The following is a 27,732-nucleotide window of genomic DNA, read 5'->3' as shown; positions in this document are numbered from 1 at the left end:
CTTCACTATCTTCATCCCTTTTATCTTTCATAACACTAAAACACTTCCACACTATGGAAAGAGTTGCGCTTTACCTGTTAGTTCTTATAGCCACACTCCCGTACACCACCGTGAACGGTGGTGCCGCCAGTCCCACCGCCATGGACTTCATCAAGGCCTCCTGCAAAACCACCCTCCACGCCTCTCTCTGTGTCACCTGTCTCTCAAGTTACGCCGGTTCAATCAAGGGGAGCAACGCCGACCACCTCCTGGCCAAAGCCGCCATTTCCGTCAGCCTGAGCAACGCCAAGTCAGCAAGCATCTTCATTTCCAAACTGGGTCGAGTCTCCGGCATAAAACCCAGAGAGTACCAAGCCGTGAAAGACTGTATTAGCACCATGAGCAACAGTGTGTCGAGTCTAAGCCAGTCGGTTCAGGAGCTAGAGAAGATGGCTCGAACCAAGGGTCAAGATTTCGAGTGGCACATGAGCAACGCTGAGACGTGGGTCGGGTCTGCTCTTACTAATCAAAACATATGTTCCAGGGGATTTACTGATAGGTCTCTTAATGGACCTGTAAAGGATGCGGTCATTAAGAGGATGGTTTATGTTTCACAAGTCACTAGTAATGCACTTGCTTTAGTGAATAGGTTTGCTGTAAGGCATAGAAAGGGTATACACAAGCCATGAGAGTTTATGATGTCAAAATATAAAAGACTGTTAGGACAACGTGTAAAAAAGACTACATAGAGTCGTTATAAATTCCAATGATCTAATATAATTACTCTTTTTCATCCATTATTTTACTTTGGTACGTGGTACTCATTCATCAGGTGTGTTGGAAATATCATCTAGAGGTCGTGGGTTCAAAGTATATGTTTGAATTTAAGCGTAAGAGTTGGAGGGTGTTTGTAATGGAGATTAATTTGGTTTAAACCAATTTCTACAAGTGTATTTTTTTTTTCAATCTTTGATCACGAATTTCAAACCTTAAACATTTTAAAAATGGATAAACTATTCATATATTCGTTTGGTCCTCTATGATATCTTCATTTTGATATATTATATGTCCAAAGCGAATTTTAAGATAAATAAAAAATTAATCATTAAATTAAGGTAGTTGAATGAAGTTAATAAAGAGATTAATGAGTTTTTAGTCCATCTCCGTAGGTGGAAAATGAAAAAAAAAATGGTTGTATAAATAAAAGACTTTTAAACCTTCTTAACTTTATAACATAAAGGGTCTATGATTCTATGTTGCCCATGCAAATGGAAGGGGAAAGTATACGAGAACCTAGTGTTTGTTTTATCTTTTAAAACAATTTTTAGTTTTTAGAAAAAGATAAAAAAGCAAAAGATGTTTGGTAATATTGTAAAAATTACTTTTTTATATAAGGAAAAATAAATTTTTTGGAAAAGTTACAGAATCCTAACTTTTTGCAATTTTTCCTAAAATGACTTTTACCTTTCAAAAGCTTAGCCAAACACCCCCTCAATGAAGTTAATAAAAAGTTTCATGAGTTTTTAGTCCATCCTATATAGGTGGAGAATGAAAAAAAAGTGGGTATATAAATACAAAGACGCTTTTAAACCTACTCAAATTTATAACATAAAGGTTCTATGTTGCGCATGCCAAGCCGAGGGGAGACGTATGGGTTAATTGCAAATGCGAACCAAATTGGACAGAGTTCAATGAAAATATATCTTCTCCTTCTCACATTGGTTTTTTTTTTTTTTTTTTTTTTTTTTGCTACAATCAAGGTAAACTTTGGTCTACTGTAGGTTCAAGTGATCCAAAGAACCGATTCAAGCTATTGTATAATGGGAGTTCAATCCCAAATGCTCAAGTTAACACACTTCATACATGCAAAAATAGATAATATTTTCTTTAAAATGTTAAATCAAGAATCAGTTCAAGCTATTATATCATGAGAATTCAGTCCCAAATGTTCAAGTTAACACACTTCATACGAGCTAAAATAGATAATGTTTTCTTAAAAATGTTAAACCATTTTAAAAGTCATGGCGGAGGAATTTTGTCTCAAAAGTTCAACTTTTCAACTATCAAACAAGTCCTTTTCAACCTAGGGTTCAAATGGTGTGGCTAATTTGGGTAAGTTATTTGCTTCCGTCTGTTGCAAAACTAACCACTTTCTTCAAATAACTAAGATTTAATCCTTCTGAAATTTTAGGTAAGCATGTGACCATTTTATTGTTGGGGTTTAGTTTAAAAGTAATTTTAAAAACATGATATTTTAGCAATGAAAGACTTGAATTTTTTAACAATTATAAACAAGTTAAAACTGACCAAATGATCATCTTATAAGAAAGGAAAAGATAAAGACAACCATAGAATAGATGAAAAAATAACAATCTTTGTTGTCCTTTGGGTCCTCTTACGAGATTTGAGTTTTGATGAACTATGTGGAACCTTTGAGACACTACAATGCAGTAACTTAACGTAGGATGCTGATCCTTTTAATGTACTCTTAGGCTTGGAAGAAAATACCCTAGTATTTGATCCAAGAGAGTAAAAAACAAGCAACTAAAACCTTCTAACACCATTGCAAGATAAGAGTGAGAGAGAAAAAGAGAAAAAGAGAGAGAGAGAGAGAGAGAGAGAGAGAGAGAGAGATGGAACTCACGGTTTTTGCAAGTAAGAATGAGAGAAATTTTATTGTTTCTTGCATCCTAGTTTATTATCATTTTTGATTGTTGGGTTTTATAGTTGTTTATTTGAGCAAGTGTTTAATATCTTTTGGCTAATATTTTGATCGATTCTATAGATGTTTGGATCTACATCAAATCCCCGACAATTTATGTATATTGCTTGATCATCAGATTGACACTTTGTTGATTTAAATGCTCTTAACTTGTGACAAAATAAAGACAAATCTTCATCAACAACCCATGTGGTTTTAATTTCTATCGTGGTTGATCCTAGACCTATATAAAAAGACTTATTTATCCTTTTAAATTATGTTAGATTTTAGATTTCTATCGAACCTCACCAACCTCCGCCCCTTCCTCTTCTCCAAAACCTCTATCTCTTCCTGGTTTCATCTGCTACCCTCCCCTATATTCACCATTAGGGATGTGCTTCAGGCCGAAACCGACCCGAACTGGGAAGGACCCGAATAACCCGAATTTGATGAAAATTTGGAATCGAAACCCGGACCAATTATACTAATACGAGACTAGTTCGTTTGGGTAATATGGGTTTCGGTTCGGTTATTAACCCAAAAGGACCAAAATCACATGTACATTATGTTTTTTAACCGAAATGACCTGAATAACCCAAATAAACTGAAATAACTCGAATAACCCAAATAAACCGAGGTGAAGAATGGAGTTCGATTTATTAAAAGTAGAACACACACTCCTTTCATTCCATCTTCTTATTTATTTTTCTCATGATAGTAAGCATGAAATTGAACCCTTTTTGTTTTAATTGATCGGGTGGTGGTTTTCGGTAGTGATGGTGGTAGTATTATAAGGGTGGCTTAAATGAGATGGTACACAGAGAAGATGATGGTGGTGTAGGGATAGTGATTGTGATTCCAGGAGATGTTAGAGGTGCGACATGGCTGGTACGACCAATGAAATTGGAGGGGCGAAGAAAGAGATGAAACAAGTCATTAAAGAAGGCAGGTGAGTCGAGGATATTTTGGTGGTGCAATAAGGGTTGTGTTGTTCAGTTTTCTGGTTGTGGTTCTATGATGAAACAGAGAGAGCTGTGATTTTTGTGGTATTTGGTATTGTTTGGTTGTAGTGTAATAATGTTGTCTTGCCAAGGTGGGGATATTGGTGGTTTTGATTGTTGTTGTGGTTCGTGATGATGGTTAATGGAGTTAGATATTGAACAGGTAGTTGCAAATAATAGTGGAGGTAGTGTATACGGGTGAATTGGCTTGATGGGTTAATGTAGCCAACAATGATGGTGGATTAAGTTGGTTTAACAGTTGAAGATGGGTATTATAAGAGAGAGGGGGAGGGGTAGGGGTAGTATTTATTTTTATTTTTTTAATTATTGTAAAATAAAGAAAATGGAAAAAGGGTAAATAAGTCATTTCATATGGGCCAAGGACCAATAAGAATAAAAATTAAAACCACATGAACTTCTATGAGATCAAAAAATTAGGGACTAAATTTGATATTCTGAAAAACCACACGGACCATTTATAACAATTCCAAAATAAATGCAATGTTTGACTTAAACCTAATATAGTGGGAGTTTTGACTATTATGTCCTGTTTGATTTAGTGTTGATTGGTCCAGTTATACTTTTTGGCTGACCCGGTCCAGTTAGTATGTTTGATTTTAACATTTGAACCTCCTACCCAATCCATATCTTTGATTCGGTCCTCAAAAAATCTTAGACTCGGTCATTGAAAATAATTACTCGACTGAGAAAAATACCCTCAATCCCCTTTCCCTCCTTCTCCTGCCGCAACCTTTTTCTCTCATTCTCAGGTTTGCACGTTGACGCTGACTCCTCCCACCTCTGCCCCTTTTACCTCCGTCCATCATTGCCTCCATTCAGCGTCACCATTATCCTACTCACTTTTGCCACCGATTCATTGCAATGTTGTTAGCTTCCTCCAACATTCCTTTAGTTTCCCCCGTCAATGCTTTCATTGCACCATTGTCTTCCTCAGGTAAGGTATATAGAAAAATCGATTCCAGATGTGGAATTTCCCACTTCCAAATTTCTAATCCAATCGTGGAAAAACTTTTAGCGCCAATCTCTCTCTGTCTCTTTCTTTTAATTTTTCATTGTGAAGTTCTTACACGTAGAGATATAGAGATGATGTTGTTGGGTTATGAGCAAAACATCAATCCTATGGTGCACATGCAAACCCTAAAGCTTTGGATCTAGGTTTTTCTAATTGTACATGCAATAATCATCCAAAGCTTGTAAGCCCTATGACTAGCATACAAAAATCGAAAACTACATCTAATAAACAAGTTAGAATGTTACCTTTTATTGTAGCTTGATAACCTTGAGCTTTTGAGAACCTAACACCTCAAATGCGATGCCTCTAATAGATCACAAACACCAAAGCAATTGGAGAATATTAGAGAGAGTGTGGAAATGCTATTTTTGGCTCTAGGAGTCCTTCTAGGGTTGTAGTGGCCGAAAATATGAAGTCAATGGGGTCTTTATATAGGTGAGGAATTAGGGTCTCATTCAAATCTCAAATATGGTTGCTTAAGCCCTAAGCAGCCCATAGGAATCTTCCAGAACCCTGACCTTGGACGAAATCCTTATGGGCTCCCATAAGATTTCGTCCACCCCTTATGCAAGAGGTCCTCAACCCATTATTGCAATTATCTTATAATTACAATATCAATCCCCTTAATTCAATTAATCTCTTTTGAACATAAAACTAATTCTAAATTAGTTCTTGACCAATGTTAATTAAATAATATGATTTATCTTTTAATATATTATTCAAATAATATATTAATAAATAACATTTGTCCTCTTTCTCCATTATTCGTCTAGTCAAGTTGTTTTGGTGAAGGCAACCCAAAATGACCATGCTACAATCGGGTCAAGTACATACCAAATATAGTTATGGGCTTAGACAACTAATCCAACAGATGTTGGGGAGGGTAAGGACGTGTTCTTTGAGCTCTTTGGAGTTTCTAGAAATGCAGCGAACTCCTTTTAAGCTTCTCAAAGATGATTCTCTCTCCATTTATGGTACTTTTTTTCTTCTTTTCAATTGACATGTTGCGAATTTGTGATGTTAATTGAATATGTTTTGGATATTGTTTTATGTTCCTTTATGATTTTTTTTCACGATTTTTTTCGAGTTGACATGAATGTAAGTAGTTTTGATTTGAATATTAAAAACAGAACTAAATCTATGGAATGGTGGAGATTTTTTTTTTTGGTTATTTAATCAGATTGAATTTCATCATCAGAAACACAATCAGATTAAGAATTACTAGATCTGACATCGCAATTGAAGTGTAGTTAATCGAGGTGTTTGTATTGTTATCATTATTATTTTAAGATCATTCTTATTTTTCTGTTATGTAGATTAGACACTGCAGAAGCTACGACAAGGTTCTCATCATGATCTAAGTTTAATTCCTGATGAATCTATGAACACGGATACAAGTATTTCAGTAGCTATCAATGAAGCATCGGTGACATTGAATGCTTCTATAGATTCTCTTCCAAGCTCAAAGGATGAGCCACAAGATAACATAGGGTTTTTTTTTTTTTTTTTTTTTTTTTTTTTTTTTTTAAAATTAGGTTCTATGATGAAATGATGAAATCATAAAATATGTATATATGTTGTAAGATGTGTGAAAATTAAAATCAGAATTCTTGCTTATATGATCTATGCTTGAAATTTGTGCTTATATGATCTTTGTATGAAATCAAAATTTCTTGCAATGAAATTAGAATTTATGAAATCTTGGTTTATGTGAAATTTCTATGCATTCGTATTTTGGTATACTACAACTTTTGTTAAAATCAGATATCGTATGAAGAAATTATGACGTTCAGAACACAAGATCTAAGCCAAACCACAAGACCTACACAACCAAACAGTCTAAATCGCGATGGACATAAGCATTAACAATCCTAAACACCTCATCAATGTTTGTCCCAACTCCCATGTAAGATGTGAGAAAAATCTAAATAAATCATTCATAAGTATTGAGTAAGTACAAAAAAAAAATTCTTATTTTGAAACAAAAAATATGAAAGATTAAATGTGTACAAAAATATTAATGACTAAATGTCTACAGAATAAGAAAATATATTACCTTATTAAGTTATTTTTCCCGGCTAACGTGGAGTAACCGATTAACCAGTCATAAGGATTAAACGTGTAAAGTTTAACAAGTTGAAGGGTTAAATATGGATGAAAAAAAAAACTCAGCGACCAAATCAATTTTGTATAAATCAAAAAATATATTACCCTTTTAAGTCATTTTCCCTATAAATACACATATATGTGTCTATCTCATATGTGTGTCTAACTCATTATTTGTGATGAATTATCATATATGCGGTGTGTACGTATATGAAGTGTGTATAACTAGGGTTGTAAACAAACTGAACGTTCAGCGAACTGTTCATGAACCATTTGACAGGAAGTTCGTTTATGTTCGTTTATTTAATAAACGAACGAATATGAACGCAAATTATCCTTCATTTAGTTAAACGAACGAACATGAACAATGATCTCGTTCGTTCAATTATGTTCGTGAACGTTCGTTTATGTTGTTCATTTATGTTCGTTCATATAAGTTCATTTTATGTTCATATATGCCTAATTGTGCTTGATTACATTAATATATTATATGTTCATGTATTTTCAATTTTTTTTTTTTTTTTTTTTTTTAATCTTTGTTCATTTATGTTCGTTTATTTTTATTCGTTTAGCATGTTCATAAACATAAAGGAACGAACATGAACAATGTAATTTGTTAAACGAACAAACATGAACAAGAAACTCGTTTGTTTATCTGTTCGTGGTCGTTTATTTGTTCAACTAATTTAAATGAACCAACATAACAAGCTCTGTTCGTGTTCGTTCAGTACAAAATCATTGATATAAACAATTCCGAATAATTAGTCCTCTGTATAGAAAACAAACCCTGTTTGGTATAGCCCTATGTTTTGTATTTCTTTTTTGGGATTTGTTTTTCTTTCTTTATTTTCTTTCTCATGACACCATCGTTCTAATCATGTTTCACAGTGATGCTTATCTTGTTTTCTAACGTGATATCGAAGCTAACTATGAAATCACCTTAGACATAATTCTCTTAAATTCCGGAAGCAGCATGTGGTTGTTGTTACCCATCTGCATGACCTGGCCAGAGAAACATGATTAATTTATTAATTTGAATTTGTCATGTAATAAAATTAAATATCTCATAGCACCACCTACTGGCTAGTTGATTCTCTTAAATTCAAGGTGCTATCTTATATATAACATTAGAAAAAACGAAGATGCGAAAACACAGAAAAGAAGTAGTTTAGTCTGATTAACTTAAAATCTTATGTTTATGCTCGAGTCTAGCTTTTTCTATGATAATTTTTTTTTGGAGCGAAACCAATAACTCAACGTATATCACATATTAGACTTGGTGTTTAGCTTTTTCCTCCCTCACACGTCCGACTGATCTTTTTCATCCAAGCTTCTATCTGGGGAAAGAGTGTTACTCTCGGCTAGACAATGTCCCGCATGTCTCGGGATATATTTGCTACTTTTCTCAAAAAGGGGTTTTTCTAAATGAAGTTTACCTTATGTATCAAACATTATAAGATGTTGTCATCTCAAGTAGTAGACTGTAGATATGTAATTATGACAACGAAAGAAACTTACGTGGATGACTTTTTAACTTTTTTGTGTTAGTTTACAACAAACGAAGCTTGGACTTGGAATATTATATATCCCACTTGAAACAATGTTTACTTCAAGAAATCTGAGAACCGTTGGCTTGTCTTTCCTATATTTTCATAGATCCTCTTAGCCTTTGCCTTCCTACTGATCAATACCGACAAAGACGTACCTCTAATATATTATTGACCACCTGCACAATTGCTTATAAACCAGCTTTCTAAGCAAACATATACTAACCTTAATTAATGATTATGATATGTAAATCTTTGACAATAATATTTGACTTCTTTTCCAATGTCTATCTTATAGGTTGCTGGGGTAGTCATAGTAGTTAGAAAGTTAATGAAGTTTAACCTGGTTATCAAAAAGTCAAACTTTGTGATTATACTGTGGACACGTAAGTTGATACACGTCCCACGTCAATAATAGATGAGAAAGCTTTTAAAGTAAAGACCTCCCACGTACAGTAGTCGTAACCATATAAAGCACAACACCCCTCTTCATTAACTTCATACCCTCATCTCTCATAATATTTAGTTTCCTTCAAAAATTATAACACTCTTAAACCTTCCAAAAATGGAAAGAGTTGGGTTTTACCTGCTAGTTCTTGTAGTCACCCTCCGGTACACCACCACCGTGAATGGTCGTGCCGCCAGTCCCACCGCCATGGACTTAATCAGGGCCTCATGCAAAACCACCCTTCATGCCTCCCTCTGTGTCCGCTGTCTCTCAAGTTACGCTGGTTCAATCAAGGGGAGCAACGCCGACCACCTACTTGCCAAAGCAGCAATTTCCGTCAGCCTGAACAACACCAAGTCAGCAAGCGTCTTCATATCAAAACTTAGTCGTTTCTCTGGTATAAAACCCAGAGAGTATCAAGCTGTGAAGGACTGTATTAGCACCATGACCAACAGCGTGGCGAGTCTAAGCCAGTCGGTTCAGGAGCTAGACCAGATGGCTCGAACCAGGGGTCATGATTTCGAGTGGCACATGAGCAACGCTGAGACGTGGGTCGCTTCTGCTCTTACTAATCAAAACATATGTGCTAGGGGATTTGATGATAGTTCTATGAATGGACATGTCAAGAATGCTGTCACGGGTAGAATGGTTTATGTTTCACAAGTCACAAGTAACGCACTTGCTTTAGTCAACAGGTTTGCTGTAAGGCATAGAAAGGGTATCCATAGGCCATGAGTCTTTATGATGCCAAAATATCAAAGAGACCGGAAGAATGCCGTGTGTAAAAAAAACTAGATAGGAGAGTTTTAAGTTTTTACCCATAAAAGTTAGTTTCGAATGAAGTAGTAGGATTGCTAGAAGGTCATCGATGTATTACAAATAACATACTCTGTTTCACTCTGTAAAAATGCTCTATAATTCTCAAGTTTTATTTTGTATGGTTTTCTTGCAAGAAACCTAAATATGATTTCGTCTTTCACATAAATTTTAACCAATCGTCTTTAGATAACAAAATGATGTTACCTTGATGCTCAAAGTATAACTCTATCAACAAAGGAAAGAAAGAAAAAACAATTACTTATCAACCAATTTTATTTGCCTGAAAAATTAACTTCAAAAGTCTAACATATGACAAAAAGTATCTTAATTAAATTATAAAACTATGCAGGAGATAAACAAACTTAAATATGATAACTTTTCTAAAATGTCCCTTTTTTAAACTAGATAAAACCAACTCCTAAAATAAGGAAACCGATTAATCCAACAATCAACCCTTAATCGGTTTGGTCATACCGTTCGTTCACAGTAGTGTCGGTTCCTCTTCGGGTAGATTTGTCTCTTGTTTCTCCTATTTATGACACTTGTTGCTATAGTGATCAAAACTCACCACATTTGTAACATTTAACGTAACTTTTATCTAGGACACTTTCATTACTATCTCGATTCTTGCTGGACCCATGACCTCTTCCCCAGCCAAGTCCAGAGTCATCTCGATTTGAACCTCCATTATCACAATGTGTACAAACATGTGATTTTTCTTCACCAACCAACATCAACCCACCTTGTCTGTTCTCCACTTTCTTTATACATTTTATACATTCCTTGTATGCCTTCAATCTACTAACGACTTATCGAATAACATCAAATCCAACTCAAAACATTGCTCTATTTAAGCCACGATTTGGAGAAAAAACTTAGGAATCGAATCAAGTAACCTTTCCACTAAATCCAATTCTTCAAGCTCGTAACCAAGACTCCTTGCTTTTGAGGCTAAACCGGATAACTTAAACACTAAATCATCAACCGTTTTACCCTTCTCATGAGCAAACTTTCAAGCTCCATCTTTAAGGTTGCAAGCCAAGCCGTTCTCACCCGATCCACACCTAAATATTGTGTTTTTAGCCCATCTCACACTTGATTTGGGCTGGTGTAACTCAACATTTGCAACATTATGTCTTCGGGTATCGCTTGAAACAAAAAATCAAGATCTTGTTTTGACTTCTTTCGATCTGATGCATTGTCTAACGCCTTCTATTCGGTCGTCTCTCATATGTCATGTGTATCCACAATTAATTTGACTTTGACTACCTACATCGGATAATTCGTTGGAACGAAAACTGAAACTTGATATGACATCAAACCTCCTTATTTAACCATCAACAACCCATTCTCTCTTTTGACAATACCGACCTCTTTCATCAAGATTTTTTCCGATAGCACTCTTCCACCAATCAAGAAGACAAGGTCATGACCACCTTTATTGTATTCCGTCACCCGCAAAAACGAACTGAATCAAAGCTACTTGCTTTGATTTCTTCCTGTCCATTTTTCACGCACCTTCGATTAGTCTCTCGTTATCCTTTGAAGAAGTCTGATCAAGAGAAATTGGGGCTGTTGTTGAGATGCTTCAACTTGCGATCAAAGCTGACTCACACCCCCTTTAACAGAACCGCTCTGATACCAAGTGTAAGGTAACAACATGATGTTACCTTCATGCTCAAAGTATAACTTGATCAACAAATGGAAGAAAGAAAAAAAAACAAAAGAATTTGGGGAATAACAAGAAGAAAGAAACTTTAAAATTACTCGTTAACCAATTTTATTTGCTAGAAAACTTAATTTCATACATGTTCCTATATATACTAAACAAAAAGTATCCTAATTAAATTCTAAAACTATAAAGGAGATAAAAAAGAACTCAAACATGGTAAATTTCCTAAAATGTCCCTTATTTAAACTAGACAAAACCAACTCCTTAAATAAGGAAACCAGTTAATCCAATAAAAGTCTTAGGTTATGTTTACAACAATACATCACTTGTTCCAATATTAAAATTTACTCGTGCCAAAATGATATTTAAAATGAAATTTTTGTATTCTTTATGTTACAATTCTGAACACTTTGATGTGTCACTGTGTGTAAATTGATAGAGGAATGCCTGATAATAATGTATATTGTACTTGGTATCATAGCCAATTATAGCATAAGTGTGACATCTCCAATTTCACAGCCAGAAAAGACCAATTTATTTATGCTTATTTAAAATAAGAGTATCATTTTTTTAGGAATAATATTACGGAATTTGTTCCCAAAAACATTATAATGATATTATCAAAGCATTTCCGAAGAAATGTATTTTATTTATATTAAAACATTAGGATGTCATCGTTAATACAAAAGCATAAGCACAACGAAATATTACAAGCCTTATAGTAATTAAACTAGTGGCCTAATACTCCTCAAATCTCTCAGCAGAATGTATCTTTTATATCGATACAAGTGATATAATGAGGACTCCTTGACAAGTATCAGCAGAATGTATTGTGGGTGGACTCCCTAAAATAATATTGTCAACAAAGAAGATAAACCCTAGAATTAATCCTTAGGAATAAATATAAAAGAACACCTATGATAAACCCTAGAATTAATCCTTAGGAATAAATATAAAAGAACACCTACTAACAAGTATCATGGAGAAATCATTGAACTAGTACTATCAACATAGATGATCCTTAGGATAGATCCTTAAGAATCTCTCAGCAGATTGTATCTTATATATCGATACATGTGATACAATAATATAATTAATATGTTTAATAATCAAATAGTTAACTCAATCTCCCATCCCCATTATCGTCTTTATTCTTAAAGATCTACCCTAAGGATCATCTATGCTAATAGTACTAGTTTAAGGATTCCTCCTGATACTTCTCAGTAGGTTTTCTTCTATATTTATTCCTAAGGATTTATCCTAAGGATTATCTTCTTTATTGTCAGTATTATTTTAGGGAGTCTTCCCACAATACATGTCAATGGGTTTTAGAGTACATCTGATGAACACATGATTCACAAACACCTATAGGTTGCGAGCCTGCTAGCGTTCTACTGGACTGTCTAGAATAGTCCATGGTTGTTATCTATACTCTGCTAGATGACATCATCTTTAAAGTCAATACCTCTCATCATTTATTTCATCTTTCATCTCTCATTATTTATATCATCTTTGATCTCTTATCATCTATATCATCTTTCATCTACCTATTTTTACCCAATATATTTATACATATAAAAATGCATATGCAGTATATATCAAGTAAAACATGTGTAAATCGTTGATCTAGCATAGATATAACGAACACAACTAATAACAACATATAGCATGTAATTATCTTAAAATTTTCATATTTATGTGTAAAATGAAAGTAACTATGCACTCACTTGTTAAAGTGATGACTCGAAACTCAGACAACGTATCTAGAATTCTTAAATCAGGTTAATTGTCAAAAATATATGCATTGGAAATATATTCTGTAAGAATAAAAGCGAAAATATATTTATTAGTTTATGGTTGGTATTCTGTCATTCTGACAGAAAAAAATAGGATTTTTAAATTCGAATTAATTTAAATTATTCAGATTTTTAAAAATAATGTAATTAATTATCCTTAAAAATCCGAAAATTTCCTTTTTTAATATAGGTTAATTGACTAAAATGTCATTATGCTGAAATTTGTGTGATTATATGGTATGTGTTACCCTATTGTAGTATCATAGATTTTCAGATCATGATATTTGATTCTATTCTATCCGGAGTCCAGATCTGTGTATTCTGGCAAACAATAGTTAGTAAAAACAATATATATATATATATATATATATATATATATATATATATATATATATATATATATATATATATATATATATATATATATATAAGAAATGAAAGTTAGGAATAATATCTTTTTGGGCCTTAGGTTTTTACTACAAATCTTTGATGCATTTAACACTTTTTACCATTAAATTCAAATTTTTTATATTTTTGTGTTTTGATTGTATTTTTCTGCCTTTTGGTTTTTGTCACAAATCTTTAGTGAGTTTGATACTTTTAGTCTTTACAATCAAAAGTTTTATATTTTTGATGTTTTTGCCACAAATCTTTTATTAATTTGACACTTTTCGTTCTTGTACTAAAAACTTTTACATTTTGACATAAAAAAGAAAAAACCTCATTTTGAATTTTGTCACCATATTTTTCCCAATTTTGACAACTTTAACATTATTGTCACAACATTTTTGAATTTTCTCCAGCAGTGTTCATTCTTTTGGTTATACACTTTTGACATCTAATTTTAGAAGTTGTCGACTTTCTCCCTTATTTGTGGTGATATACAATTTCAGCACATATCTTTTAAAGTTTGCCAATTTTTTCCGTAATACCAAAAAACGGTGAAGCCGCGGCCTCTTTACTAGTTATTATAATGAAATAAACAAGAGAATACAACTCTACGATCTTGATGATCAAGTTCTTAATTGATGGTGAATGTTGGGTGAATGAGGCATGATATGTGTACGTTTTTATTTCATGATTAAAGAATTCTGATATATGTCAAATTGAATTTGGAGAAAATTTTGCCTATTTCATTAATCATTATTTAAAATATTTATATATAGTACATGATATGCGTATTGTAAATGGGATAAGTATTTAGTATCCCATATCTACATAACGTACACCAAGGAGATCATAATGTCATTAATTACACGATACACGTCCAGAGATAATATTGTTAAATATATCTTATCTTTACAAAATCAATAATATTTTACCAAAGTAATAAATACATATTCCGTATGAAAGTAATAAATATTTAAAGAGAAATTTCCGTACTAGCTAACAATACAAATTTTCTTACTATATTATAACTCTAAAAAGTAAAAAGTACTATAATAATCGTCCTGTATCATGAATTTACCAATCCGCCAATCCTTCACCCTCGTTTCTATACACCATCCATCACGGGTCTATCAATTCGTAATTCCACCTGGCATTTGCTTATACTTTTGGGCCCCACACTTTTTACAGGTGTAAGCTTCTTGATTTGCATGCCGTATGCCTCTTCGTATTTATACATTCAGAATAAACCCCCAAATCTTTCCAACTACATTACATCATACATTCACTCTGTTTTCTGCTTCCATGGCTGTGTCTCGTGTTATATCATGTTTGCTTCTTGTACTAGTGGCGGTGGTTCTACCTGCCGGAAGTTTTGGTTACCGGCGGGGGTGGGACCCGTTGATCCGGTCACCGGTGGATCTGGAAGAAGACTTGGAGTCGGATGGACAGACGACGGGAAACGGGACTAGGTGGGGGGTGCTCGTCGCCGGTTCAAACGGTTATGGAAATTACCGGCATCAGGTGACAACCAATTTTTCAAAATTTTATTTTGTGAATTAATTAAATTTTTATTTAATATTTGAGCTCATAATGTTTCTAAATATAATTTTATTTGAATCCGAGAATATTTCTGCTGGGTTAAATTTACGCTTATCTTAAGTCTTAATTAAAGATTCTAAATTATTATATTCGTAATTTGTTTATCGAAATTGTCAAATAATTAGTTTTGGTATATATATACATGATACAATAAAGTTGAATGTCGAAGTTAACTTTTCATTTAACCTAATTTCAGGAATTGTACTCCATTTTGTGCAAAATGCATCTTCTTTTCGATAATGGTATCCTTATGTTTATCTTATCTATTGGAGTATTTTTTTTTTTTTAATAACAAGAATTTGAGAAACAATAATTTGATTCTAAGTATCACATTATTATTTTCAATACTGGCATCAAAATTTTATTATCTACAAAAGTATCTAATTTGATATTACAAAATCATCGTTTAAATAGTTTCCTATCCATTTTATTTGCTAAGAACGTTGATAATTCTATAGATAGATACCTTGCTCACTTGGGAGTTAGCTAGATGTGTGTTAAAGTAATCAGTGCGATCGAGTATAAGTTACAATAGTCCGTTTTGACGTTTTTGGTAATAGTCATAGTTATGTTGCTTTTTAGTACTTTTCAATTCATTTTAAAGCATAAATTGTCAACCTCCAAATATAAAGTTTGGAGGATACAAATTCTCTCCGCTAGGAGAAATTTTTGGAAGAATGGATAAGTATTTCATTCCACCATATAAAACTCTTATTCTTATCACTTAATGGAGTAAAAATTGTAAAATGAATCGGGTTACTTTTGTTATCTTTTCTTTGTAATATGTCGTTTGTTCTAGAGTCTTGTTAGATTCTAATAAAATTTATGTCGTTAAAAAAAACAATTTATCTCTCCAAAATATCAATATGTCATCTCAATTTCTTTTGATCGTTGAACTTTTAGTTTGGCTTTTGTTAATGAAGATCTGAATTTTTGTACCACAGGCTGATGTTTGTCATGCTTATCAAATACTTAAAAAAGGAGGTTTGAAAGATGAAAATATTGTTGTGTTTATGTACGATGATATCGCGACAAGTGAGATGAACCCGAGGCCTGGAGTCATAATCAATCACCCACAAGGAGACGATGTCTATTCTGGTGTTCCAAAGGTACATACATCATACATCCCTCCTTATCTTTTAAAAGATTAAAATGGTATAATTTATTGTAGGACTATACTGGGGAGCATGTTACAGTAGACAATTTGTTTGCTGTGCTTCTTGGTGACAAAAAATCGGTGAAAGGTGGAAGTGGAAAGGTTGTTGATAGCAAGCCAGAAGACCGGATCTTTCTTTACTACTCTGATCACGGAGGTCCTGGTGTTCTTGGTTAGTCTTTAATAATTAATTTCATTTACATACATATATATATATATATATATATATATATATATATATATATATATATATATATATATATATGTTGATAGAAAACGTCAAATTAGAGAAAAGCTATTATATTTTGGGCAATGTTGTGGTTTAGCCTTACAAGAAAATGAGATACCAATCATATTGTACTTTTGAGTGTAGGGATGCCAAACATGCCTTATCTTGTAGCCAAAGACTTGATCCAAGTCTTGAAAAAGAAGCATGACATGGGTACATACAAAGAAATGGTAATCTAGACCGAGCATTTGGATTCAGATTCAATCTAAATTAAAACGTAGATGTGTATGATTATATATCTCTGAAGAAGAATTAATTAGTGTAGGTTATATACTTGGAAGCATGCGAAAGTGGAAGCATCTTTGAAGGAATGTTACCCGAAGATCTCAACATATATGCTACAACCGCATCCAGCTCTGAAGAGAGCAGCTATGGAACATACTGCCCGGGGATGGAACCTTCTCCCCCACCCGAGTATATTACCTGCTTAGGAGATCTATACAGTGTCGCTTGGATGGAAGATAGGTATGCACTTATGATTTATCATTTCATGCCACCATTTACTTCTACTCAAATTTCTATGAATTTTATTAGATTCTTTTTAGCCTACAACTTCTATGAAATGAGTTTTTTGTGGTTTGTTTTCACCAGTGAGACACACAACCTGAAGAAAGAATCAATTGAGCAACAATTCAACAAGGTTCGATCTAGACTTAATTAGGATCCAAGTTTATGTTGATTTTGGTTTAATGTGTTGAAGTTAATTGGTATATTTTTGTGAACAGGTGAAGGAGAGGACATCTAATTACGATACTTTCAATTCAGGTTCACATGTGATGGAATACGGTAGTAAAGACATCAAACCAGAGAAGGTCTCTTTATATCTAGGGTTTGATCCAGAAACCCTAAACCTCCCGGATAACCAGCTGATGTCATTTGAGAAGAAGATGGATGGTGTAAATCAAAGAGATGCCGATCTCATATTCTTGTGGCAGAGGGTAAGATGTCTTATGTGAGAAACAAAGCCTAAATTCCAAATGTTTTGACAATTTTATTTTGCTTGTATGTTCAGTACAAAAAGTCATCAGAAATGGAAAGAGCGGGACTTCTGAAGAAGATAACAGAGACCATGTCACATAGGGCGCATCTAGATAACAGTATTGAGATGATTGGAATGCTTCTTTTTGGACCACAGAATGGTCGTTCAATCCTCCATTCATCTAGAGGTCGTGGGATTCCTTTGGTGGATGATTGGGAGTGTCTTAAATCTACGGTATGTCTTATGGTTAAAACTGTGTGATTTTCAAATTCAGTTTTATATGATTGGTAATTTGCTAATATATATGATTATGGGTTTCTCCTTATGGGTTTCTCCATTAAAGGCTCGGTTATTTGAGAAGCATTGTGGGTCGCTGACTCAATATGGGATGAAGCACATGCGGGCATTTGCAAACATTTGCAATAAAGTGGTCGAGAAGGAAACGTTCGAGGAAGCGTGCATGGCTACATGTGGTGATAAGAATCTTGGGTCATATGCTAACAGCAAAACTTACAGTGTTTGATCACGTGTTGTTACTTATTCTCGTGTTTTGTTCGCTTAGCAATATTTTGGTGTTTTTTGTTTTTCTGTAGTGTTTTTACTTCAAAATAAACATGAAAGTAAATATTCTCAAAGGTTGTGTCTCAAAGTTGTTATATATGTACTAGTTGTGACAACGTTATATATGTAGTAGTTGTGAGACCGTGTACTCCACGAGTTGAAACAATAGCATATAAAAAAAACGATACTATTTTAGGCACTAATTTATCATCCAAATCAGCACAGGAGAGCCAAACATCTAAGAGCATCTCCAACCCACCTTCAAATACCATTTTTTCCCCCCATATTTGGAGATATGAATAGTATTACCCCATATATAGGGTGATACTATTCATATCTCCAAATATGGGGATGAATTCAATTGTCGGGTTTAGTTCCTAATTTTATATATTTATACATTTGTAGTTTATTTTATCTATTAGATTTAATTTAAATATAATAATTACATGACATAATGATTAAATGCATTATTTTACATAACTAGATGTGTTTCCCCCGCGTTGTGGGGGTTTGAAGATGTTGCTTTTGTGTGCAACTCTAGTCATCGCTTTAATCGGTAGTCACAATAAAATATGTTGCTATTCTCTACAATTCGTGTATTTGAAAACACGGTAAAAAAACGAATGTACATTGGTATTTTGTATTTTGATGATCCAAATTACATAAAACTGAACATTAAAATGAAAGTACATTACCCTATGTTGGTTGATATATGCCAAATTCCACGACCTGATGAAATTGTTGAAACAATTGTGGTGTAAGTTCCACTTCTTCTTTCACATTAGTTCTTCCAAACCACAAAACATCTGAAACTTACCATGACAGATTATGGCGTGATAACATGATGAAATTGGACCATGTCTGTTTAAATTATAAATTACTTAAAACAGCATAGTTCTGATTTATAATATGATCTAAAAACGATATAAGGGAGGAAAATTGACATAATGAACTGAAGACTGTGAAGAGTGCTTTCTAATTTATAGAAATTGACTACAATAAATTTGCATTCAAAATGACATTAAAAGGCACTCACAACATATTTAGTTCTTTAAGCTTTCGAAGATCCTTGGGTATGGGATCAGAGAATTGACCGTGGGCAAGTGTCCTGTTCAGGAAAAAAATTAAAAGAAAAAAGTTGTCAATATGAAAGTATTAAGCAGAAAAAACGATAACTTTAAGATATATATATATATATATATATATATATATATATATATATATATATATATATATATATATATATATATATTGGAATACTATATTTGATGGGATAAATTTGAACAGGGATGCCACATGCAACAAAAAAATGTTCTAGGAGTATAACATTTCAGATTAAGATTACTTTATCGAAATAAACAAAATAAAAATTATATACGGGTTAAATAGTCATTTTAATTTATATGAAAATAAACCTTCTTATAAGAAGCATTAACTAAAAAATATGATAAAATCAAAATATTGGTATTTAGTTTATTGTTAAAATGGTTTGTTATTTTTCAAGGGTAAAATGGTCATGTGCTTACTGTGGTTGAGAAAATTGGATAAGAAAAATACTACATCAAATAATTAACATGTTGACAAAATCTTGCAGCTCAATTCCATCAAAATTCGTGATTCCTATAAACATTTATGATTAAGAGAAAAAGATTGTAATTGAAAACTTATCCAAAACCTTCATGTTCCCCTTCAATCCTAAGAGATGCAAAATTTTGTTTTTCCGATTGTATAAAACATGATATTATTTTTATAAATAAGTTTCTGAATTCAAAAAAAAAAAAAAAAATGGAAAAAGAAGTGGGCACATTTTCCCTCACTTAACCCTTTCCATTCCATTTCTATTTCCAACATCATTTTTACACTTACCCTGCCTTATACCACTAAAACGCTAAAGTCCCATGGCAGGTCAAACCCTAAAGTCAACTCTAGCCCCATAAAAAACTATTTCATCCGAAATCAAGAATCTGCAACAAAAAAAAAACAACACATTCTGTAAGTCTTTGTATACCCTTTTAAAACTGTTCAAGGAAAATTTCAATAGCGAAAAAAAAAATGGATTAGTGAAAAACATACCATTCTAAATCTGTTATGTATCAAATTAAAGCAACTCATTCCCTCTCAAACATTTAGCCAAATAACAGACAAATAAAAAAATAAGAAAAAGAATGACTGTTCTTTAAAATGTTCACATGGCTTAATAAAAAAAGTTTCAATACTTTAATATAAAGAAGTGAAAAACGGCACAAATATTTGAGTGCCTTAGAACATCCTAATTCCAGCAAAATTGTATATATTTCCATATTTTCCATCTTCAACTAAAGAAGGTGTTGTTGTTCTATACATACCATAAACAACAAATCAAAGAATTGGGATCAATACTCCAAGCTAGATATCCAAAAAAAAAAATATATAAATAAATAAAAAATGTGTGCATAGGAGAAAAAAACCCGACTAAAACCTTGTATTCATACTGTCGCTAAGAAAACTGTAATCAACATTCATTTTCAAAATAAGTTACAAACTTCAACAAATATCATTTCAAACCCAAATACTTTCTATAAAGAACAACATTATAAAAAAAATCTGCATAAATTATTACTTCAGTCGGTGAATAATTGTGTGCATTTGATTTTAACTGAAATGAATAAGAAGAAAAACAAATCAGGTCTATGATGATCTTTATTGGAGAAACCTAAACATATTTTACCAACTGTTGATTCACTCACCAACCATTTTCGTAGTGCATAATTACCTCCCACGTGTGAAAATGCATCCAATGCATTGATCCCTATGTTGAAGAATGTGACCTACAACAGTCATGATTAATTGCAAAAAGATTAAGGTGTTGTTTGTTTTTTGGAAAAAAACCTCTTCAAACCTCTTACTGCTGCGTGGCGCAGCACACGTGCAGCACTTTTCATCTCGCAGTTGTTTGTTTTTTAGAAGTCTTCTGAGTCAAAAACCTCTGCGCAGGCTCTGTTTGGCGCAGCACTTGTACTGCCTCTTCTAACTTCTTCCAACATCTTCTTCTTTTTTTATTGCTGAAATTTTGATTATATGTTATTAAAATTTTATTTCACATTTTTTTTCCGTTTTTTTTCGTTTATTCTTATTGAATTTATTTTTCATTTTTTTTATATTCAATAATGATAATTTCTTGATGAAATATCATTATTTTTTACTAAAATATCTTTATTTTTTGTTGAAATATCATTCTTTTTTACTGAAATATCATTAATTTTTACCGAAATGTTATACATTATTAAATTTTACGTATTAAAAAGCTATTTTCGGTTTATAAAATTAGTTTATTTTAATTTTTTAATATCTGCAGCAGTATGTAGATGTTAAAAAAACAAACACGCTTCTTATTATAGTCTGCAGCCGTTTGGTCCACTTCTTCTACCGCAAAGGGTTGCAGAAGTGGTCCGCAGACTTCATGAATTTTTGCTTCAGAAAATCAAACAGCACCTAAGTAAGGAATAGAAGTATCAGTTAAGAATGTTAGGGCATGTTTCGAAGTGGAAATCCGGAATTCCAGATTTCATTCCACCGTGTGGTCAGTATATTTCCGAACATTACATTCCCTTCTAGCGTCAAAACCCCTGAAAACATAGATAGCAGAAAGATTAATTAGATAAAATAAAGCCCTTAAGTCCTAACTCCTTACAGAAAAGCAACAAAACAAAAATGTCAACAAAATTTTTAGCTTAAACCATTTATCAGGTTCTTAGTTTCTTACCAACAGCTTATTTGATGACATCCACGTCTAATTAAAAGCCATATCCTACCATCTTAAGTAGAAATAGGTGGATATCCCCTCTAAAATTCAATAATCAATCATATATAACATACATGTTACCATGTATACCTCGCCATATAAGTCTATGATTTTGCATAACCACAAAGAACAATTTTACAGTGTTTTCTAAACTTTTTGACACATTTTACTTATAGGTTGCACAATGTTTATGCTTAAAAGTCAAGAGCAATGGTTGTAAAAGCTCATGTTTTGCTAGTGTGTTTTTTTAAAGCCAAAATGGTTGTTTTGGTATAAAATGTTAAATATTGTTGTCCATACAAAGGTAGAGCACGTAATAATTTTTTTTTGAACAGCCTTCTAAATTGTAAAGAAAGGCAACAAAAATGTTCAAATAAATTTAACATGCTGCAAATAATAATAAATAAAAAAAAAATAGTAAGTGTTTGATTACCCAAGGTGTAGGCACTGACAAAAAAGGTTTTCTGTTGACATGTATCAAACTTGTAATTAAAAATGAAACTTTGTTGCCCACCATGGTATGAAAACAAAAAATGAAAATGAAAATAAAACATGAAAAATGTCACTTGAAAGCAACAATATAAACCAATTTTAGCCATAAAAATTTCATAACTTAAATAATCGAAAGCTGAAAATCCCTTAATATAAAGTGAAACTGTATTGTTAATTATGACTATTAGCCATAAAACATACATAACAAAACTTACTTGGTTGCAACTTAACACACACAACAACCACTGGCATTTTGTTTCTACAAATTGGTGATTAAGATAGTATGTTGCTGTCTTATACCCATCTCCAAAAAATGTGATAAACAGACCTGCATAAAAGCGAAGTAAATTCTACATCATTAAAAGTAGGTCGATTGCCAATTTTAGACATGAAAAGATAGAAATATAGGAAAGGATTGAAGCAGTTAAAACTTAATATCTAACACTTTAAATGATGAACCATAAGCAGAGAAACATTAATAGAACTAAAAAAATCAATGTTATGTAACTGTGGCAAAATTTGGAAACTTCAAAGTTAAATAGGGTTCCCAATCGGATTTCTATACCATACCTTAAACTAAAATCCTTCCTATTATCTCTACTCCCAACCAAAATCATAGCCAAAACAAACAAAATCAATTGTCTTTTATATTTTAAATAAAAAACATGCTTCACAGAACAAAAATAAACATTCAAAATCTAAAAAATAACCTCCTGTTGGGTAAACATTTTAGAGTTAACATATGTTGGGAAATTGATCTAAGAAAGGGAAGAAAATTTGGAAATAATATGTTACCTAGGATCTTTAACTTCTACTTTTATAGTAGCGGACTCTTTCAAGTTTTGAGTGTCTGATACATTGTTATTTTTTGCAGTGTAATCTGAAAAGCAACGTATTTAATATAAATGTTAAAAGAACAGAAGCTATAAACTTTTTAGGGTGGGGTACATGTTAGGATATAATTATTGTAGTTATTTTGTAATTAAAAAAAAAGTTGGATGATGATTTACTGTGTAAATGTGAAGTAACACGTAAGAATTTTCTTGATCTGTTCCAGCAAATTCTGTTGTCTATTAAAAATAAAATAAAAATATTTTTGTTAAAAGTTTATCGCAAATGAATTTGCATATATAATTATCTCAAAGTAACCAACTGCAACTACCTGTTTGAACCAACTCCTGGATATAACTATAAAATGTCGAATGAGCGAAGTAAGTCCACCTGAAAAAACATCACAACTCAATAACTCTGAAAATTTCCGAAATTTTTTTGGTTAAAACTTAAATAAAATGAAGCAAAAATTTTAAAACCGAAATAAAAAACACAAACAAATAAGAAAGACAAAAATATATACAGACTTGGAGTTTTATTACAAATCAAGTTTTCTAGCAATCTGAGAACAGTATAGAAATGTTTTCTTCCAATTTCTTATGATTTCTTCAGTTTTCTTCCATTTTTTTGAGTTTCTTATAGTTTATTGACAATTAGAAAGCAAAGCTACTTACAGGAACCTTTCCAATAAAGCCCTTCACCATGTTAACACAAATAGAGTGATTCGGTTTCAGGAAAACAGTACAAAAATGAAGAGTTATATGAAGCAATCTAACCATTAGGACCTGAAATGACTGCGCCCAAGTAACCCATCTAACATTGTTGCAGATTGGAGAGACATATTGCTTGATGGAATTGGCACTGTAGCATGTAAAAAGGATTTATTAAAAAAGTAAAAATAGTTAAAAGAGAAGTAGCCACATACCCATATTCACTAGATGCATACTCCATGGATTTATAACCCAAAAAACACCAGCTAGGCCTGGATTCAAAATCAATCCAATGAAATGATTCCCATTATTTCACAAATAACTCATTCCATTTTGTAAAGAGAGTTTTTCATTCCAACAGAATATTAAACCATTGTTATCAAAATCGTCAGGCTACTTAAATCATCAAGCACCACCAGATGAACATATCAAAAATCTCATTTTTCAATAGAAAACCGTTTTTGCAGTAATATTAGAGCAAATGGGAACCACATAATCTGATATTAGTTTCACTTCGGCATTTCCACAAACAGTTTGCATGCATTAGAAACAAATAAGAATAAAGAAGCAAAGAAATTGAGAAATACCTTGTAACAGAATCCAAAAACGTAGGCAACAGTTGAAGCTGAAGTTGAAGCTGCCAATTGTGCCTTTCGGGATCTGTATCAACGAACCAAAGTCATTTGTGTGTGGGTTATCTTGCGACACCAAATCCGAAACCCTAGCCAGAAGACAATTTGGAATTGCATACTTGTGTAGGAGCGAGTCAGTCGACCTAAAATTGCAAAAGTCGAACACCCACCCTAAAAACCCTAATATTGCTCGATCGACCATCGTTTCCCCAAAACCGAATGACGACTCGGAAGAAGGGGATAGATGAAGCATAGCAGAACCGGATCTTAGTGTAGTGTATGAAATCGGTGGCAAACCTGGAACAAACGTCGGTGGTGGAGTGTATGAAATCGGCGACCATCTGAACTGGATCCGAGGATGACTTCCCTGAGGTGGTGAGGCGATGGAAGGCGATGAGGTAACGTCGATAAGATGAGAGGCGGTGGAGTAATAGAAGAAGTAAACATTCAAAGTGATTGAAGGTTTTGAGTGATCGGTGGAGGGATTAAGCGGTGGAGATTGCAGACAAAAAAGAATGAAAAAGAAAATGTATCTAAAGCGGTGAAAGAAGGAAGGGTAGGTAGCGGGGATTTAACTAACCACGACAGATTAACTAACCCAAAGAACAGTATCATGGTTAGGCACTATTCCTAAGAAATGCTCCCCTTTAATATATATATATATATATATATATATATATATATATATATATATATATATATATATATATATATATATATGATAATCGAGGATGAACGTGATCTTGACGCACCAATTGAAGTTGCAAGAGAAGTGTCACCGATAGAGGTTGAATTGACGACTAGATGAAGAAAGTCAATTCCAACAATTTCTTGCTCGATATAAACGTATTAAAGATAAAGAAGCACACTTCAGTCTGCGAAATGCGTTAGTTGATCATTTGTAGGAAATTTATTCCAATGCATAAATATATTATCTATACATGTATAATATTTATTTAAAAGTATGTATGTTTAATATTTATATAAATGTATGTAAAATATTTATTTAAAAGTGTGTATGTGTAATATTTTTATAAATGCATGTATAATATTTATTTATAAGTGTATTATAAATATAATATTGTTTATTTAATATTAATGTAATGAAAAAAATATAAATTATATATTTGTTAAAACTAAATTGGTAGAGGGGTGTGTTTGACATTTTATCTAAGTTGGCATAATAGAATATATTTGGAATATATTTTTTGGAGTTAAAAAATGGAGTAGGATTGGAGATGAAACACTATTTACCCTATTTTACTATTTACTTTATTTTTTACTCCATTTTTAGGAAAAAAAATAAGGATGAGTTGAAGATAGGTCTAAAAGCCCCATTCACTGCATTTGTATTACTTGGATCATTAAGTAACTTCATTAAGAATTGAAGCGCCTGAGGTCACTGATCTGGCCAATCATGAGAAGCCACTGATGTTACTGCCATACTAATATAGCTGGCATGTTTTCTATGAGGGACGTCTAGTGAGAGTAACAAAAAGACTACATATAAATATATAATTGCCTCATAACGTAAACATCATACAATTAGGAATATTGGGTGCAATAAAAGGAATAGCGAAAATAATAACTTGAAAAAAGGTGACATTTTCCTCATTTGAAATAACATGATGTTCAAAATCAAGACCAAGAATTTCTATTGATTATTACAATATCTATGTAACGCCCAACAGAATTTGGAAATAAAGTTAACCTATTAAAATGCTAGCATATAATAATTGAGAACCAAAATTTAGAAGAAAAAAAGAGAGAACATTATTAACATAATAAGTATTGTCATGGTAGGGCAAGACTACTGTTTATTTTTCTAAGGGGGTGTTTGGATAGGAAAAAAAAATGTTTATTGCTTATTCTCACAATATTTTTCTAAGGGGGTGTTTGGATAGGAAAAAAAAAAAAAGAGGTGTTTATTGCTTATTCTCACAATAAGCTAATTTAAATGTTTGAATAAAATCCAACTTATTAGGCTAAATAAGATAATTTTAATAAGCATTCATCCTCATTCTTATTGCTTATTTCTTATTCCTACCACAAATAAACTATAAGCAATAAGCTAAAAATCTAATCCAAACACCCACTAAAACTTAATGAAAATATTCAGATTTAGATCCTTTAAATGTGTAGCTTGGAGAGTAACTATCAACTCACATAAAAGTAAATATTCTCAAAGGCTATGTCTAAAAGTTGTTATATATGAACGTAAATATTCTCAAAAGCTGTGTCTCAAAGTTTTTATATATGTATTCTAGTTGTTAGATTCATATATTACATGAGTTAATTTAAAAAAAAATAAATAAATAATGAATTATCGTAATAGAAATATTTATTATCTTTTAAATTTTAACAAATAATTTAAATAAATAAAAGAACTAATGAGCTTTAATTTTGAAAATTTTGAAATTAAAAGGTAATTCATTAATAAAATTGATATAAATTTATTACTAAATTTGTTACAATTTCACATTAAAATATTATATGAAAACTATGTGTGAGACCTATGTATTACATGAGTTTATTTAAAAAAAAATGAAATTTTAACAATTTGAGAAGTTTGAATTTATAAAAAAAAAATAAGAAAAAATTTAAATTATTAAAATTAATGAGGCTTTAATACATTAAATACATTACATATATATAAATCATTTCTAATAAATAACTTACATATATATTATTTTACATATTAAATGTGAAATTTTAATTTAATAAAATGATAAGTGTAAAATAGAAAATTCAAAAATTTTAGAAAATGTCATGTGTCCAAATGAATGAGAAGAATACATGTGACAAAAAAAATCATTTAGATTAATAAAATAGAAAAACTAATAAAATGACATGTGGAAAAAAAATTAATTCAACCATAAAATAACATTTAACAAATTGAATAAGAATGTGATAAATGACAAAAAAAAAACATTCATTTATTAGAGTAGATATTAGGTTATCATCTGAGTGATATACAATTGACAACAATAAGACCCAAATGATAAAAAAAAAAACAATTTATTTAATGATATTGCAAACAAATATTTTACGACAAGCTGAAAACATATACTATATATATATATATATATATATATATATATATATATATATATATACTGTTGTAAAACTCGCCGAGCTGACCGATTACTCCTCCGAGTACTCGTTACTCAGTCCTTTACCGAGGCGAGTTACAGAATCCCGAGTATTTCC

General features: G+C 32.0%; 2 protein-coding genes, 1 long non-coding RNA gene and 2 pseudogenes across 3 annotated transcripts; 3 read left to right on the top strand and 2 right to left on the bottom strand.

Annotated features, from left to right (window-relative positions):
- LOC145034244 (pectinesterase inhibitor 9 pseudogene) lies at nucleotides 1–776 on the top strand (annotated as a pseudogene).
- An 8,078-nt stretch (nucleotides 777–8,854) lies between these two features.
- Nucleotides 8,855–9,753, top strand: LOC145034243 (21 kDa protein pseudogene; annotated as a pseudogene).
- A 4,822-nt stretch (nucleotides 9,754–14,575) lies between these two features.
- Nucleotides 14,576–18,279, top strand: LOC145034242 (legumain-like). The gene is made up of 9 exons (XM_078982616.1): nucleotides 14,576–15,013; nucleotides 16,036–16,200; nucleotides 16,263–16,419; nucleotides 16,621–16,706; nucleotides 16,802–17,001; nucleotides 17,128–17,176; nucleotides 17,262–17,474; nucleotides 17,549–17,749; nucleotides 17,859–18,279. The coding sequence occupies exons 1-9, from the start codon at nucleotides 14,708–14,710 to the stop codon at nucleotides 18,036–18,038; spliced, it is 1,557 nt and encodes a 518-aa protein (XP_078838742.1). The 5' UTR covers nucleotides 14,576–14,707; the 3' UTR covers nucleotides 18,039–18,279.
- A 284-nt stretch (nucleotides 18,280–18,563) lies between these two features.
- LOC145034241 (uncharacterized) lies at nucleotides 18,564–20,669 on the bottom strand. Its single transcript, XR_013677954.1, has 3 exons — nucleotides 19,943–20,669; nucleotides 19,113–19,184; nucleotides 18,564–18,937 (listed from the first exon to the last, which is right to left on the bottom strand). It is a non-coding gene; the product is annotated as an uncharacterized LOC145034241 (long non-coding RNA).
- An 878-nt stretch (nucleotides 20,670–21,547) lies between these two features.
- LOC145034239 (uncharacterized) lies at nucleotides 21,548–25,074 on the bottom strand. Its single transcript, XM_078982615.1, has 9 exons — nucleotides 24,820–25,074; nucleotides 24,478–24,665; nucleotides 24,106–24,162; nucleotides 23,966–24,041; nucleotides 23,512–23,570; nucleotides 23,360–23,419; nucleotides 23,145–23,229; nucleotides 22,565–22,677; nucleotides 21,548–21,681 (listed from the first exon to the last, which is right to left on the bottom strand). The coding sequence occupies exons 1-8, from the start codon at nucleotides 24,861–24,863 to the stop codon at nucleotides 22,644–22,646; spliced, it is 603 nt and encodes a 200-aa protein (XP_078838741.1). The 5' UTR covers nucleotides 24,864–25,074; the 3' UTR covers nucleotides 21,548–21,681; nucleotides 22,565–22,643.
- Between the last annotated feature and the right edge of the window lie 2,658 nt (nucleotides 25,075–27,732).

The sequence above is a fragment of the Lactuca saligna genome, chromosome 3, assembly GCF_052625555.1.
Source record: "Lactuca saligna cultivar CGN05327 chromosome 3, ASM5262555v1, whole genome shotgun sequence".
Lineage (NCBI taxonomy): Eukaryota > Viridiplantae > Streptophyta > Magnoliopsida > Asterales > Asteraceae > Lactuca > Lactuca saligna.
The sequence above is the reverse complement of the archived record's forward strand: the minus strand, read 5'-3'. Positions and strand labels throughout refer to the sequence as shown.

Excerpts from the sequence above, each read along its gene's own strand:
- LOC145034239 (XM_078982615.1), bottom strand. The coding sequence starts at position 24,863 with ATGGTCGCCGATTTCATACACTCCACCACCGACGTTTGTTCCAG. Across the intron at positions 24,163-24,477 it reads TTTTTGGATTCTGTTACAAG|GCCTAGCTGGTGTTTTTTGG; the intron begins GTATTTCTCAAT and ends TTTTGAATCCAG. Across the intron at positions 23,230-23,359 it reads TGTTACTTCACATTTACACA|ATTACACTGCAAAAAATAAC; the intron begins GTAAATCATCAT and ends GTTGCTTTTCAG.
- LOC145034242 (XM_078982616.1), top strand. The coding sequence starts at position 14,708 with ATGCCTCTTCGTATTTATACATTCAGAATAAACCCCCAAATCTTTCCA. Across the intron at positions 15,014-16,035 it reads ATGGAAATTACCGGCATCAG|GCTGATGTTTGTCATGCTTA; the intron begins GTGACAACCAAT and ends TTTGTACCACAG. Across the intron at positions 16,707-16,801 it reads TGGGTACATACAAAGAAATG|GTTATATACTTGGAAGCATG; the intron begins GTAATCTAGACC and ends TAATTAGTGTAG.